Source organism: Tubulanus polymorphus, chromosome 7 (assembly GCF_964204645.1).
Source record: "Tubulanus polymorphus chromosome 7, tnTubPoly1.2, whole genome shotgun sequence".
Classification (NCBI taxonomy): Eukaryota; Metazoa; Nemertea; class Palaeonemertea; order Tubulaniformes; family Tubulanidae; genus Tubulanus; species Tubulanus polymorphus.
The window spans coordinates 10,669,261-10,683,341 of record NC_134031.1 but is presented as its reverse complement, the minus strand read 5'-3'; the positions used below and the strand labels follow the sequence as shown (position 1 = coordinate 10,683,341).

The window sequence follows — 14,081 nt, the reverse complement described above, 5'->3', positions numbered from 1 at the left end:
CAATAACCCATTTTCCTCATCAAATTATGATACCAATACACAGGAAATTTACTTCTTCAGATTTTAAAAGCACTGTCGAGCCGTAAACATCGACAAATCGACGTGTGTCACTACATCGTCGTTCCGGGAATCAGCTGCGAGTTTCTCCTCATTCTGAGATTCAAATCAAGTACAAATTAATTTATTACTACCAGTGATTTGGCTGCGGGCGTCAAGTAGTTAATTTAGCAATACCCATTTTTCTTTACCAAATTTACCGTGTTTTTACTAATATAAATCATAAGGGTACCGGGGAGTCGTAAGCCTAAACTAAACACGCCGAAGAGATATAGCGGAGAAAAGCTGTTATGTCGACGAGGTATCAAAATAAAAGAATATATTACTTTATTCGGCCGCGGGCCTCTATATCAATACCATCAATACTCTATATTTCCTACAGTACATACCGATCTATTGTCAAATCCACAAGGTATTTACTAAATACAAGTATATAACACACTCCTATCCGTATGCTGGACTCACACTTGACATTCGGAGTAAGCGTTCGCTGTGGGGGAAAGGAGATCGTTCGCTGTGTCGCTTGAAGTGTTTATCGAGTTTTACGCGACCTTAAAGCTTTAGTAGACAAAACTAAAATAACGCGAGAAAACAATGATTTTGATTTTGTCGCCCGCGACAATTCATTATTTTGGGTCGAAAAATGGGTCGATCTGACTCAAGATGGCCGTCCTATGACCTTTTTAATGCCCAAAAATGTCAATTTTGGCCAGAATTCTAGGTCCTGTAGCTTCCTACTGGTTTGCCATTTCTCATTGCAACTGCTGATGGGTATTCTTTAGAGAGGGATGTTTCATACCTGGGACTGGTATTTTTGATCAGCCAATTATGACGCAATTGGCGGCCATTTTCGTGTCATCAGTACTCATTCGTAGGTGGGAAAAAGTTTTTCCACATTAAATTGATACCTAAGCATATTGTGTTACTACATTCAATTGGAAAGTTGTAGCCCATAACGTGTTCTATGATTTTGGTGAGTTTCAAGGTCATTGGTTTTAGTATGTGGCCATCAGGGGGCATTGAATAATACAATAACTTAGTATTGCTATATTATATTTGTACCAAGGCATATTTTGTTACCATGATCAATTGCAAAGTTGTAGTTCATGACATCGTCTATGATTGTGGTGAGTTTTTAAGGACATTAGTTATTCCATATAGTCACCAGGGGGCGTTGAATAGTAGAAAAGCTTAGTTTTTCCTTATTAGATTGGTACCTATAGGCATAGTTTGTTACCATGATCCATTGCGAAGTTGTAGATCATGACATCGTCTATGATTGTGGTGAGTTTTTAAGGACATTAGTTATTCCATATAGTCACCAGGGGGCGTTGAATAGTAGAATGGCTTAGTATTTCCTTATTAGATTGGTACCTAGGCATATTTTGTTACTATGATCAATTGCAAAGTTGTATTTCATGACATGTACTACGATTGTGGTGAGTTTTAAGGTCATTGGGTTTTGCATATCGTCACCAGGGGCGTTGAATAGTAGAATAACTTAGTTTTTCCATATTAAATTGGTAACGAGGCATATTTTGTTATCACAATCAATTACAAAATCATAGCTGCTCACATGTTCTATGATTGTGGTGGGTTTCAAGGTCATTGGTTTTTGTCTATGGTCACTAGAGGGCGTTATGTATTGAAATTGTTAGATTGTTGAGCATTTGAAACCACTTCCCAAGTGAGCATGGTGTCCCTGGACCCCTAGTTTGGTTTTGTCGCCCCCGACAATTCATTATTCTGGTTTTGTCGCACGCAACAATTCAATATTTTGTTTTTCTCGTCCGCAACAATTCATTATTTTGTTTTTATCGCCGCGACAATTCAATATTTTGGTTTTAACGCCGGCGACAATTCATTATTGTGGTTTTATCGCCCGCGACAATTCATTATTTTGGTTTTGTCGCCCGTGACAATTCAATATTTTGGTTTTGTCACCCGCGACAATTCATAATTTTGGTTTTGTCCCTGTGGTTTTGTCAGAACATTAAGTTTTTTGGTCGAACAGTGTGTTAAGGTCGTTTTGGAAATTTACTCGGTCTGGTATATTTTGGATTACTGTGTATGTCATTTGTCAGGACATTAAACAGAAGACGACTTAGGATACTACCTTGCGTGACTCCACTAGTTAGACCGTCTCATTCCAAGATGAGGCGTTCCGTTGATTTCGGTTACAAGTTTCCGTTCAGAGATAACTGCTGAGCCATTTGGGCGACCTATCATTGATACTGTTTCCTAATAGCCTGTTTAGTAATGGCTGATGTTGAGCCTTATCAAATGCTTTGTTGAAATCCACCGTTGAACAGGATTCTAAGACTGTGCAGAAAACCCGTTATCGCTGCTTTGCAGCTGTATTTTAGTTTTTTATTTGTTTTTGGAACTACATTTCTTTTCGGAAGAACACATGCCTTTTTACGTATATTCATGCACGTGCGCGTCATGGTCATATAGAATCGTTGCTATGTAGTGTATTGATCTGTGTATGTATATGAAAAGCGTGCCGCGTGTGTGACCTAGTTTTCTTGGAAATAGACTGGTTACCTGTCTCATCCCATATTAGGTGGGACAGGCAACCAGTCTATCTTGGAAACTGCAATTGATTCAACTGCCAGGGTTCGTAGCGGGCGGCCGTGAAAAGCAGTTAATTTTATAGAAGGGCAGTGAAATTGGGAAAAAGGGAAGTAAATCTTCGTATCTTAGAAAATTGTGCAATTAACAACAAGTCAATTGGCTAACCAACAAACTTCGTACACAGTGTTTGAAATAAATGAAATGAGCGTCACACCATGAACTAGTGATGAAAATCTTCCAACCTTTTCTTCCATTTTCTTCATTCCTGAGACATTCCTGAGATCAGTGAAACCAACATGGCGTCTCATTCGAAAAGCGGCCCTAATTCAGGCCTTAACTATTAACATTCTAACCAAAATAAAGTTCGTTTTTTAGCTCTCGTGGAACGAGAGAGCTATTACGAGCGTGTCGGTATCGTGTTGTGTATGTTTAACGCGAACCAAAGCACACCATTTTTACAGTCATTGAATTATCGAAAGATCCGATAAATGGGGTTGAATCCGCTGCAAAAATAGATCCGGCAATTTGTATTCAAGATTATTTCAGATTATATTGGGTTGAATGGTGATAGAAGTTGATATTGCAAAGATTTTTGAATAATATTTTATTAATAATTCATTCGGATAGATTTATTTTACAAGGTGAATTATTATGCAAATGACTACATCACATGGATGTGAACGGGCACCTTGCCTGAACGGGCACCTTGGCTGAAAGTTACTGATTTTTATTCCCCCTAAAATTTCCTTTTTGGTTTACCTTTGTCAGCAGTATGAGGTTGGCATTGAGCCAATTCATGTAAAATGGTGGTACCTCTTTTTATGTGAGCATTTTTTTCATTGGTTCTCGGGTGAAATGACGTATAATCAATGCGATTGATGACATGAGGAACCTCGGTCGATGACATGGTCAACTTTGTTTATATTCGACGAAAAACTGTTTTTGGCGGGATAGTTCTTGCGTATAGAATGGCAATGACCTCGATTGAGGGGCGTCGTCTCGATGAGCGAATGTGATTGGCTGTTTCTGGGATATACAGGGAATTCAGGCGCTACTGAAATAATTATGGGAATGCCTTAAATGGCGAACATTTCATTGGACTAGGTGCCATATATGTGTGAATTTTAAATGCTCGTTACTGGTGAGAATATGATTATTTCACATATCGCCATAGGTATTGTTTCATTTTGATTACCGGTGATTGTGTTGATTGAGATTGAAGTAAAGCGAACATTCACTACGCCAAGTGTGCGGCAGTGCTTAACATTAAGACTGTTGCGCACACAAACACACGCTCATACAGACTACTATATGGTGATGCTGTAATGCTGCTTGGCGCGTGTACGTTTGGTATGATAACAGGCTGAAATATAGCTGCATAGCAGCGATAACGGGTTTTCTGCACAGTCTTGAATCCTGTTCAACGGAGGATTTCGACAAAGCATTTGATAAGGTTCAACATCAGCCATTACTAAACAGGCTATTAGAAAACGGTATCAATGATAGGTCGCTCAAATGGCTCAACAGTTATCTCTGAACGAAAACTTGTAGCCGAAATCAACGGAATCTTGGAATAAGTCGGTCTAACTAGTGGAGCCACGCAAAGTTGTATCCTAAGTCGTCTTCTGTTTAATGTCCTGACATACACAGTAATTCAAAATATACCAGACCGAGTAAATTTCCGAAACAACCTTAACACGCCATTCGACCAAAAAACTTAATTTTCCGACAAGAAAATCTTGTTCGAATGAAAACAATTCTGTTTGATCGAACAATACGCTTTTTGTTTGAACCAAAACTTTTCTTCATTCTGTCAAAAATGTGTTCGAATAAAAAGCTATGTTATTGTTGAAATGAAGAACTTTTTGTCCCGGCAAAGAAATTTGGTTGAGCGAAAACAACTTTTTTGGAACGAATGTTTGAATGAAAACAATTCTGTTCGATTGAACAAAATACTTAATACTTTTGGTTCGGAGAAAAAACTTTTTACAATATACTTGTTCGAACGAAAAACTAAATGTTTTTGACAAGAAAATTCTGTTCAAATTAAAACGATTCTGTTCGATCGAATGATTGTTCGAACGAAAAACCTTTCGTTTGGACAAAAAAATGTTTGTTCAACTTTGTTTAAACGATTTTTTTCAAATTGGTTGAATCGAACAGAATATTATTGATTCGAACGAAATAAATTTTGTTCCGACGAAAGGATTTTCAAGCGAAAGGTCTTATGAACGAAAAAAAGATATTTCTGGGGCTCCGCAGTAACTTAAAGCCGGACGTAGGTCGGCCTTGCGACGCGATCATTGCGTTGCATCGCAAGTTTCGCTGCAAGTCGGTTGCGATACGATTGTCAGCGACTGTGTGCGACTAGTTTCTGCCAGTCGCAAGAGCGCGTAGGTCGGTTGTGACAGCCGTGTCGCGTCGCAGAAAGTAGAACACGTGCGACTCCTTGTGACTGGCGTTGCTGACAGTCGCAACCCGTCGCAGAAAGTAGAACACGTGCGACTCCTTGTGACTGGCGTTGCTGACAGTCGCAACCCGTCGCAAGGGAGCGTTGGTCGATGAGTCGTTGCGACACAATCGTCGCTGGCGGTCGCAGTGAATGGCGTCGCAGTGAGTCACAAGCCGTCGCAAAGCCGACCTACGTTCAGCTTAAGTCATTAGCAATTAATGAAATACCTGTTTCATTTATGATGAAAAAACTCAAATGAAAAGTCTGGCTTATAAGTCTGTCTGCTCAGACGAAATTTTCAAAAAAAACTCTTCATTTTTGCCAATAAAATTGATAATTGTGATTGATCGTTGCAAGTCAGAACCAGTTAATCACTAATTAACATGCATTTTAGTAAATCTGATTCATCCTTTACAGTGAACCTAGCTTGAACCTAGTCGATGCTACTAGCCTATGTAGGCCTATGTATATGCGTAGGCCGAACATCCGGACAGATTGGTCGTAGGCCTATTGAATAACAACCCTCCTAAATATCGTAAATTTTGTTTTGAAGTTCAATCCAATGAGTCAATGTAATATACGCAACAATTATACTGTGTTTGTTTGAGACAGTAAAGGTCAGTTCCGGTAGGCCTAAGCCTTAAGGTCGCGTAAAACTCAATAAAATCTTCAAGCGACACAGCGAACGATCTCCTTTCCTCCACAGCCAACGCTTACTCCGAATGTCAAGTGTGAGTCCAGCATACGGATAGGTGTGTGTTATATACTTGTATTTAGTAAATACCTGTGCATTTGACAATGATCGGTATGTACTGTAGGAAATACAGAGTATTGATGGTATTGATATAGAGGTTGAAGCCTGCGGCCGAATAAAATAATATATTCTTTTATTTTGATACCTCGTCGACATAACAGCTTTTCTCCGCTATATCTCTTCGGCGTGTTTAGTTTAGGCCTACGATTCCCCGGTACACTAAAGATTTATCTTAGTAAATACACGGTTAATTGGGTAAAGAAAAATAGGTATTGTTAAACTAACTCCTTGAAACCCTCCCAAATCACTGGTAGTAATAAATTAATTTGTACTTGATTTGATTCTCATGATGAGGAGAAACTCGCAGCTGATCCCCGGAACGATGATGTAGTAACACACGTCGATTCGTCGATGTTTACGGCTCGACAGTGCTTTTAAAATCTAAAGTAGTAAATTTCGAGTGTATCGGTAATATGATTTGATGAGGAAAATGGGCTATTGTTAAAATCACTGTTTGAAGACCGCGGCTGAATGTGAAGTCTGCGGCAATAAATTAGTTCATTTATACTTGAATTAATAATCGAAGTGACAACGGCCTGCGGGTTGATTTCGGGATGACGACTCGAAAAACATGTCGCCCCATTGAACGGGGCTAAATTTTCGATGTTTACGGCCCGACAGTGCTTTTGTAACGATGATTCGTGAAAAAACACGCAGAGTATTTATAGATCTCAGTGAGCTGAACGATATCATATGGATTGTATCGACAACGGCGGTAAGGTTACAAAGCCTTAGTTCTTTTAGTGAAAATACTGTGACATAAAATAATAATAAGAAGAAACACGCGAATCTCAATAGGGTTTTCTGTGATGTAACAGAAAACCCTAATAATTGTCGTAGCAGAAGATGAGCGCTGTGTTTTCTGTTTGATAGAATTTGTAATAAATTGTAATTTCTTGTGACCTGAAAATACTAAGCAGCAAACTATAGGTATAGGTCGAGGTCTGAATATTGTAGTGGTAAATTCCAGGATTTAAAACCATCTTATACTACGCACCGTTGTTTTATTTTCTGCGGCCATACATTGGAAAAGGTTTCATTTCCATGACTCAATATTCAGCCACCCTCTGATTTACAATCGGCATGCAAGTGCTCCCCGTAACAGTTCCATTCATGATAAGTGACATAAAAGTTCAATGTAAGATTTTTTTTTCTCATTATGCCCCGGCTCAACTTAAGTTGAGAGGGGGCATATAGATTTACCCCTGTCTGAGTACACCGCCGCAAGTGACGTTAACAGCCTAGAGGCCACAATTGGTGACCGCTTCATTTCATACTTTGTACACAAGCAGGATATCACTTGGGCCAAAAGCCTGTTTGAAATTGGGTTTATAGCCTTGTGGCTGCAATTGTTGACCGATTAATTTCAAACTTGGTACACAAGTAGGGTATCACTTGGGCCAGAACCCTATTCAAAATTGGGTCGATTCGATTCAAATTTTAACTAGAGGCTGCAATTGTTGACCGATACAAATTATGGCCATCAGAGGAAAACAGCCTAGAGGCTGCAACTGTTGATAAATTATTTACACTTTGTACACATGCTCTCTAATATCATTCTTATAGAAATAATTGTGGCCATGATATTTCTAACTCATTTACAACAGACCCTGTAACTTCATGTGGCAGTGAATTTCAGGCTGGGGGCATTCGAGGCTTTGCCTCATTCTAGTCGAATGTCCCTTGTGTTCCTGATTTATCTTTTAAGTGTATGAATGGAGAGCACAAATCGCTTCAACGGGCATCAAATTTCATGTTATTTCATTTCAATTTTAGTCACTCTGTGGAGTGGTTAGCTTAATTATAATCAGGATATGTTTGTGGTGTAGTTTCATGATAGGATATCTTTCTGGTAGCCCAAGCCATAGGCCTATCATAAAAACTATACAGTCCTGCAGCAAATGATATAGTGGCAATATCTTCGTCCAAGCCGGAGGGGTTTAGTATTTTACTAGCCTTGATATTTAGCTCTCGAGGGACGAGTGTCGTGTATGTTTACCGCGATAAATGGGGTTAAATGCGCTGCAAAAATAGATTCGGCAACTTTGTATTCAAGATTATTTCACGTTATAAACAACTTCACGTATGGAGTGTAACGAAAACACTAAAAGTAGTGACTAGTAACGAACGCATTAAATGTTGTCAATGAAACTGGAAAGAAAAATATAGCTGCATAGCAGCGATAACGGGTTTCTGCCTAATTGGTTCATTTGTCGAACTGGGAAGCGTACGAAGATTTCATTGATAATAATTCTAGCCCATAACATATGACTATAGCCAAGAAGCGCAACCTGGGTCAACATTATGCTGGATATGTGGATATTAGGAGTCCATTTGTCAAAGCATTGAAGCAATACAGTCCAACTTGTTTATGTCTCAGATGGAGCGCACGGGGCAGGGCCATCATTATATTGCTGACTTATCCAAATTACACTTACACAGGGCAACGCTTTTCAGTGTGTAAACTCCGTCGTACTCGGCATTATAGGACAGTGAGGAATTGAATTTTAGCCACCTGAGCCCTTGGCTTGGTTCGAGCAAAAGACCTTAATGACTTCACAGAATTTGATTATGAGTCTAGGATTTTCTAAATTTTTGAAGAATGCTTTCTCTGGTTTTGAGATCAATTAAAATTCACTCCTGAATACATTAGTAAAAGATTAGTCAAATAGATTCTTATTTTATTGAAAGAAATTCTGCTGAACACAGATTTTGAAATGAATTATGTGTCGATTTATCCAGACGAAATAATTACAGCTAAATCCACTGACGATCCACAAGGTGGAGTTTTCATTTATCTTCGGATAATTTGTCTACCCCTGATGATACAAGCATTTGGCGACATCTTTTGAAACCTCAACACTTTATCTGTTCGCGTCAATTAGTCAGCCACAGTCGATTTTCATGCCATTTGACCTCTTTCCACCTGTAATTAAGCAATCTAATGTAAGAATTACTGAGTTATGTAATATAATAGGGGAGTGAAAGAAAGTATAATAAATATTTAAATCGTGAGTTTGTTGTGAAACATCTATTACTACTGTCTCGCAGAGCGTAGACACCGGCCGTTAAGCCATGTGGATTCGGTATTTTAAGGGCTATTCGGTTTACTCCAAAACAAGTCTCTGATAAACTTTTAAAAGCTTCATATCAAGAGTATATCGTAGGACTATTGATGCCCATGAATTATCATCCCATAATAACAATGAATCCAATTCTGCATGTACACTAGCACGACTGATTACTGATCCAAATATTTTAAACATGACATTAGAAAAAAACAATTACACAAAACGTCAAGCATCTGAGACGCTTAATTTGAAACGTACACTTGCACACTGTGGTTTGAATATATTCACACCAGCTGCAAGAATAGGCAAAGGAATTGAAGACCGTAGTGACCATCAGTTCATTCCATGATTAATAGCTGGAAAGAAAGTAATTGAAATAAATAGTCGTGTACATAAGTGTAAACCAGTCCCTTACTGACTATTAAGGCTTTCCAATGGCTCTACACACTACATTAAGGGCCTAAATCTATTCTAGGCGTATCCCCCCAAAAAAGCTAGGCTTTAGGCAAGTAGGTAGCCAACAATGATCATTGCTTTGCCGAGTACTCATTTGCTATCATATGTACTCATATCATAGCACCACCCAGTGGAAAGGTAACCTTAACTGCAGTTAGACCAAGAAATCATGTCTAACATTCCCTGGTTAGTGGATTCTCACCTTAAATTGCATGAACTCTGCTGTCGTTGTCATCGATCCGAGTCGTCAAGTGATAGCGGAAGTAAAATTCCATAGGAAAATCACTACCATTCCTGTCCATATTACGTTGATTTGAGCCAGAAATCTTCAGGAAATGTAGCCAACGTAAATTGATTTACTAATAGAATTAAGCAATTGACTCATTTTAGGGATCATAGTTCATTAAAGTCCTAAAACTTGCCATAAATTTGCGATAAATTTAAGCTGAAAATGATTTCAACCATCTGCCATGTTGGCTGCATATTGTCCGCAGTAAATGACGGATCCGGACTAATTGTAAGTCTGAATTCGCGATTTACGGTTGAGTTTGAGGCTCCAGGTCGTCCGGTAATTTGTAGGCTTTTCGGGATGTACTTTTATCAATGGATGACAATGCTTTGCGTTATTCTTGTCGCTGTTTACACTTGGTAATTACACAGGATTAATTCATAATAAATTACTATACGCAAATTCGAAATGGTCAGGCACTGAGTCATATTTCTGACTGAAATGAAAATTACGTTTATAAGCTGTTAGTGGTCGAATCTGAGAGGAGTTACATTTTATGAAAAATTTTTGGCTGGAAAGTGGAAAATTTATAATAATGATAATAATAATGAACAGAATTACAAGAGGGTTTCTGCAAAAGCAGCAGAATAGAATTCAAATCTATTTGAATATAAAGAAATCTTTTTGTTCTTATTACATCTACATCGGGATTAAAAGTCTTTCATGGGGAAAATTGTGATTTTGATAATTTAAGTAATCGTATATCATAAAGAAAGTGATATTCATGTCAAAAATCAGTGTTTTTCTAATCTGAAATCTATATACTAGCCGCTATCATCGGTTTTTGAGTAATGACGCATGCGCATTGATGACGAATGAAATGCAAATATCTCTGAGTTGCCCGCACACAAGAGCGCAGTTGATGCTGCGTCAAAAAATATCAAACATGACAGATATTTGGCGAATGACAAGGCTCGAAAAGGCCCCTGCAGACGAGCCGAAAACTACCCTGTGCCATTTTCGTTGCAGTTTTCGGCTCGTGGGTGGGGGCCTTAAGTTTTGATTCATTTCTGAAATTTGGGCTTATAGGATTAGAAAATTATTAGAAAGCAGATCAAATGAAATTTAAATTTCTGCGAGAAAAAAACTTCAAAAATTTCCTAATTGAATATAGACTCTTAATTACCAGTCTGCTGAAAAGAATACTATTTCGATTTAGATGAAGTGACTGTGAAACCATAATGTAACCAATGACATGGTAAATCTGAGAGGGTTTTTGCATGATAGAAGAATTTTGACCTCGTGGTTAATTAAGAAATAAGCTACATTTGAAAATAAAAGGAAAATTACAAGCATACCTTCTAAGAAAAAAAATGGAACGTGTTGAAACACATCAATTGGAAGAGTATATTCTGCCAGAAAAAAATCGAATTAGCAGGAAATACAAATGTTTCTACAAAAATTAATTTCTTTTTCGAAAAATATTCATTTGTTACTTATCCTCCGGAATATCGAGTACCGGGAATCTACGGCTCAAAATAAGCAGAGCACGTGGCCAGCGGTACCAAATTCCTTATTTGGCAAAAGAAGGGGTGGAGACTAATGTTTTGTCGACAGCGATGTTGCTGCTGCTCGCACTCGAGAACGTGCCAATCAGCCGCGCTGCCGCGAAATACGACTCTAGCGCATCTCTCACAGCAATTTCATGAAATTTTATGAAATAAATGTATTTCAGTGCTGCGGCTGGGATCGACTGCGCGCACGAGAGCGTAATTCTCCGGGATTCGAACCCTGCGCGCCCAACTGTGGGCGCATTTGTAATTGTTATAATGAATTTTCTCCCGTTGCTTAGGGGATTTCAGCTATTTTTAATTCGTTCGATCAACGGAGTTCATTATAAATCTATTCAACGACCCAATCGTGTTCTAAATATCACAAAATGAATAAATTCTGAAATAACCTGATTCATAAGTTGCCGGATTTTAGCGTGACGTAATTCTACTTCCGATTTCCCCATGAACTTCAAACCGTAAGTCAAGTGACGTCATTTTTTTTACTTTGTCTGCTAGTCAGATTCCGTTAAAAAGACACTTTCTAGAATAAACGTCTTTGAAAGTGATACACATTTGTCAATCTTTTTGTACTATAACCGGTCAGAACAAATCGATCTGATGTACTTGTTCCTGCCTACCACTGTCCAGTCTCACTGTAGTGCCAGGGCAATTGTTAAAGCGAACATAGTAGAATGAACAATGTAATATGATTGGTATTATAAAAAACTGTACCTCGAGAGCACAGGACCATTGGTCCTCTAGTTAAGAATTTAAGAGTTATCTCATAATCAATATAAGCCCTTGGATAGACAAGGTTATCAGAAACGATGGTTTAAAATTTCTTTCTAGTTTAGTATGTCTCTAATGAATCTCAAATTTTGTATCATCAAGCATCTTTAAAATCAGTTTAAAAACTTTTTATCTTGCCTTAAAATTTTGTAAAATAATACCAATCCATGACCCTAAAATTTCTCCTTAGGTTACGGATGACATATATAGTTGTAGCCTTCTATTGACAAAAGTAAAATTCAAAATCTAAAAGTCTTTTAGACCATTACGTTCTCTGTTTTCTAAAAAGCGGCAGTATGAGAAATTTCAATTGGTGCAATTTCTTTGTAATTACATTTCAATGGCTCATAATCTCACAAACTGGAAAAGTAAGCCTGGTCTTATCTTCCTATTTCAGATATATGATCTTTCACTGGATGCTATTAGTCCACAGTATTACTTTCTGTTACCGAGTGGGAAAGTACGAGATTGTACGTTTGTTGTTATGGATGAAGTTCGTACTATGGTTCTCATGACATCATCAGGATACATGTGTACGCAACAGATGGACGAGGCCAGTTCAGCCAAACATGGGCCTTTTTATATCACTAATATACTGGAAGCAAAACATGGTGATTTGAAGGTAAACTTGCCTGAAAAATTCTTATGAAAAATCCCTAATGATTTTAGCCCACTTGGGATTTTAGTCCCTGTGGACTATTGCGGTTACTTTTCGTCTATTGTCCATCCGTTCGTACTTTTTCAATCCGTCCATCCATCCATAGACGGCACCCAGTTATTTTTGGAAGTTTTGAAGACACTTCAATGGATTGTCTTGATATTTGGTTTATCCATCTATCTACCACCATTTATGTTCACCATTGGTAAAATGTGCTTAAAGTGTTCAAGTGTTCAGAAATTTTGAAGGCGCTTCAATTAACTTGATCAATCAATTAACTAGATCTTTCACATATGTTTGTAAACATCTAAGTCCAGTCAGCATAAAAAATTGATTGGGTCAATCGCCTTAAAAGGTCATTTTTGCATGGAATTTTCAAATGGAATTCTAAACTTCATCATACCATCATGTAATTGATTCTAAAACATACCAGCACAGTAGTTCGTCTTGTACCAAAAATCTTATTCAAAGCACACACGCACAGCCTACCGGATTGCCCTTGACCTTTTCTAATACGTGTTAAAATTTGAATTTTATAGGACCAAAATGGACAAGTTGGACTTGGTGGTGTTTCTGTCCACTATTCGCATATGTTACAGCTGTTATTCTTCAGTTTTTCTTGCGGAAAAAGCTTTGTTGCTGCAATTGACAAAGATGTAACTGAACTGTCGATATTGTTCCCTATCAATTTCAAAAGGTATGCATTTTTAATTCAATATCATGCTGTATAAGGTAAAATGTAAACCTTCTCGTAATAATTACTTGATTCTATGAATTTCACAATTGTAGCACAAATGGTAACAGCAAAGCTGGAGGAAATCAGGCTTTGGTTCAGTGGATGGAAGTTGCTGGTCATCCTGGTCTTGTGTGCTGTATGACGCAGCTTACCAATAATCCTGTTGTGATGATGATAAAACCCGATGCTATTGTACTGCAAGAAATCAAGATCTTGCCAGCTAAAGCAAAGGTGTGTTAAATTCTATTATGAATGTTATTGCAAAACTTTTAAGCTGTTGTAGAGTTCAGCTGGTCAAGCGCTCATGACAATCTGTCAATTATAGGGCTGATTTTTTAGGCGTTTAGCTACTATATAAATATCCCGAGATGAATGCTGTCTAAAAGGATTCTTTAACTCTTCAACCAAATTTATCTACATGTGTTGTAACTGTAAAAATTTACTTTCTATTGATATTAACCACTTTAGAATGTACTTGTATAAAGTGGCTTTGCTTTAGTTTCTACTGTCATGATCACTTAGACCTTGTACACCAAGGTATTCTCGCTGGGTTGAAAATTAAGCATGTGGTTCTCAGAAAATGAGCCCTGAAGGTGTGAGTCCTCATCCAAAATGGGGTTCCAGGGCCACTTCTGTAGAAAAATTAATGTAGGTACTTAGATATTTCCCAGCATTTGGACATCATAGTC

General features: G+C 38.0%; 1 protein-coding gene across 1 annotated transcript in view; it reads left to right on the top strand.

The window, feature by feature from the left end:
* The window catches only part of LOC141909150 (E3 ubiquitin-protein ligase UBR4-like), a 200,331-nt gene that overhangs the window by 61,405 nt on the left and 124,845 nt on the right, over positions 1-14,081 (top strand). Inside the window, exons 26-28 of the mRNA XM_074799535.1 lie at positions 12,396-12,620; positions 13,196-13,353; positions 13,446-13,623. Coding sequence (XP_074655636.1) covers positions 12,396-12,620; positions 13,196-13,353; positions 13,446-13,623 — 561 coding nt within the window. The remainder of the gene's footprint in view (positions 1-12,395; positions 12,621-13,195; positions 13,354-13,445; positions 13,624-14,081) is intronic.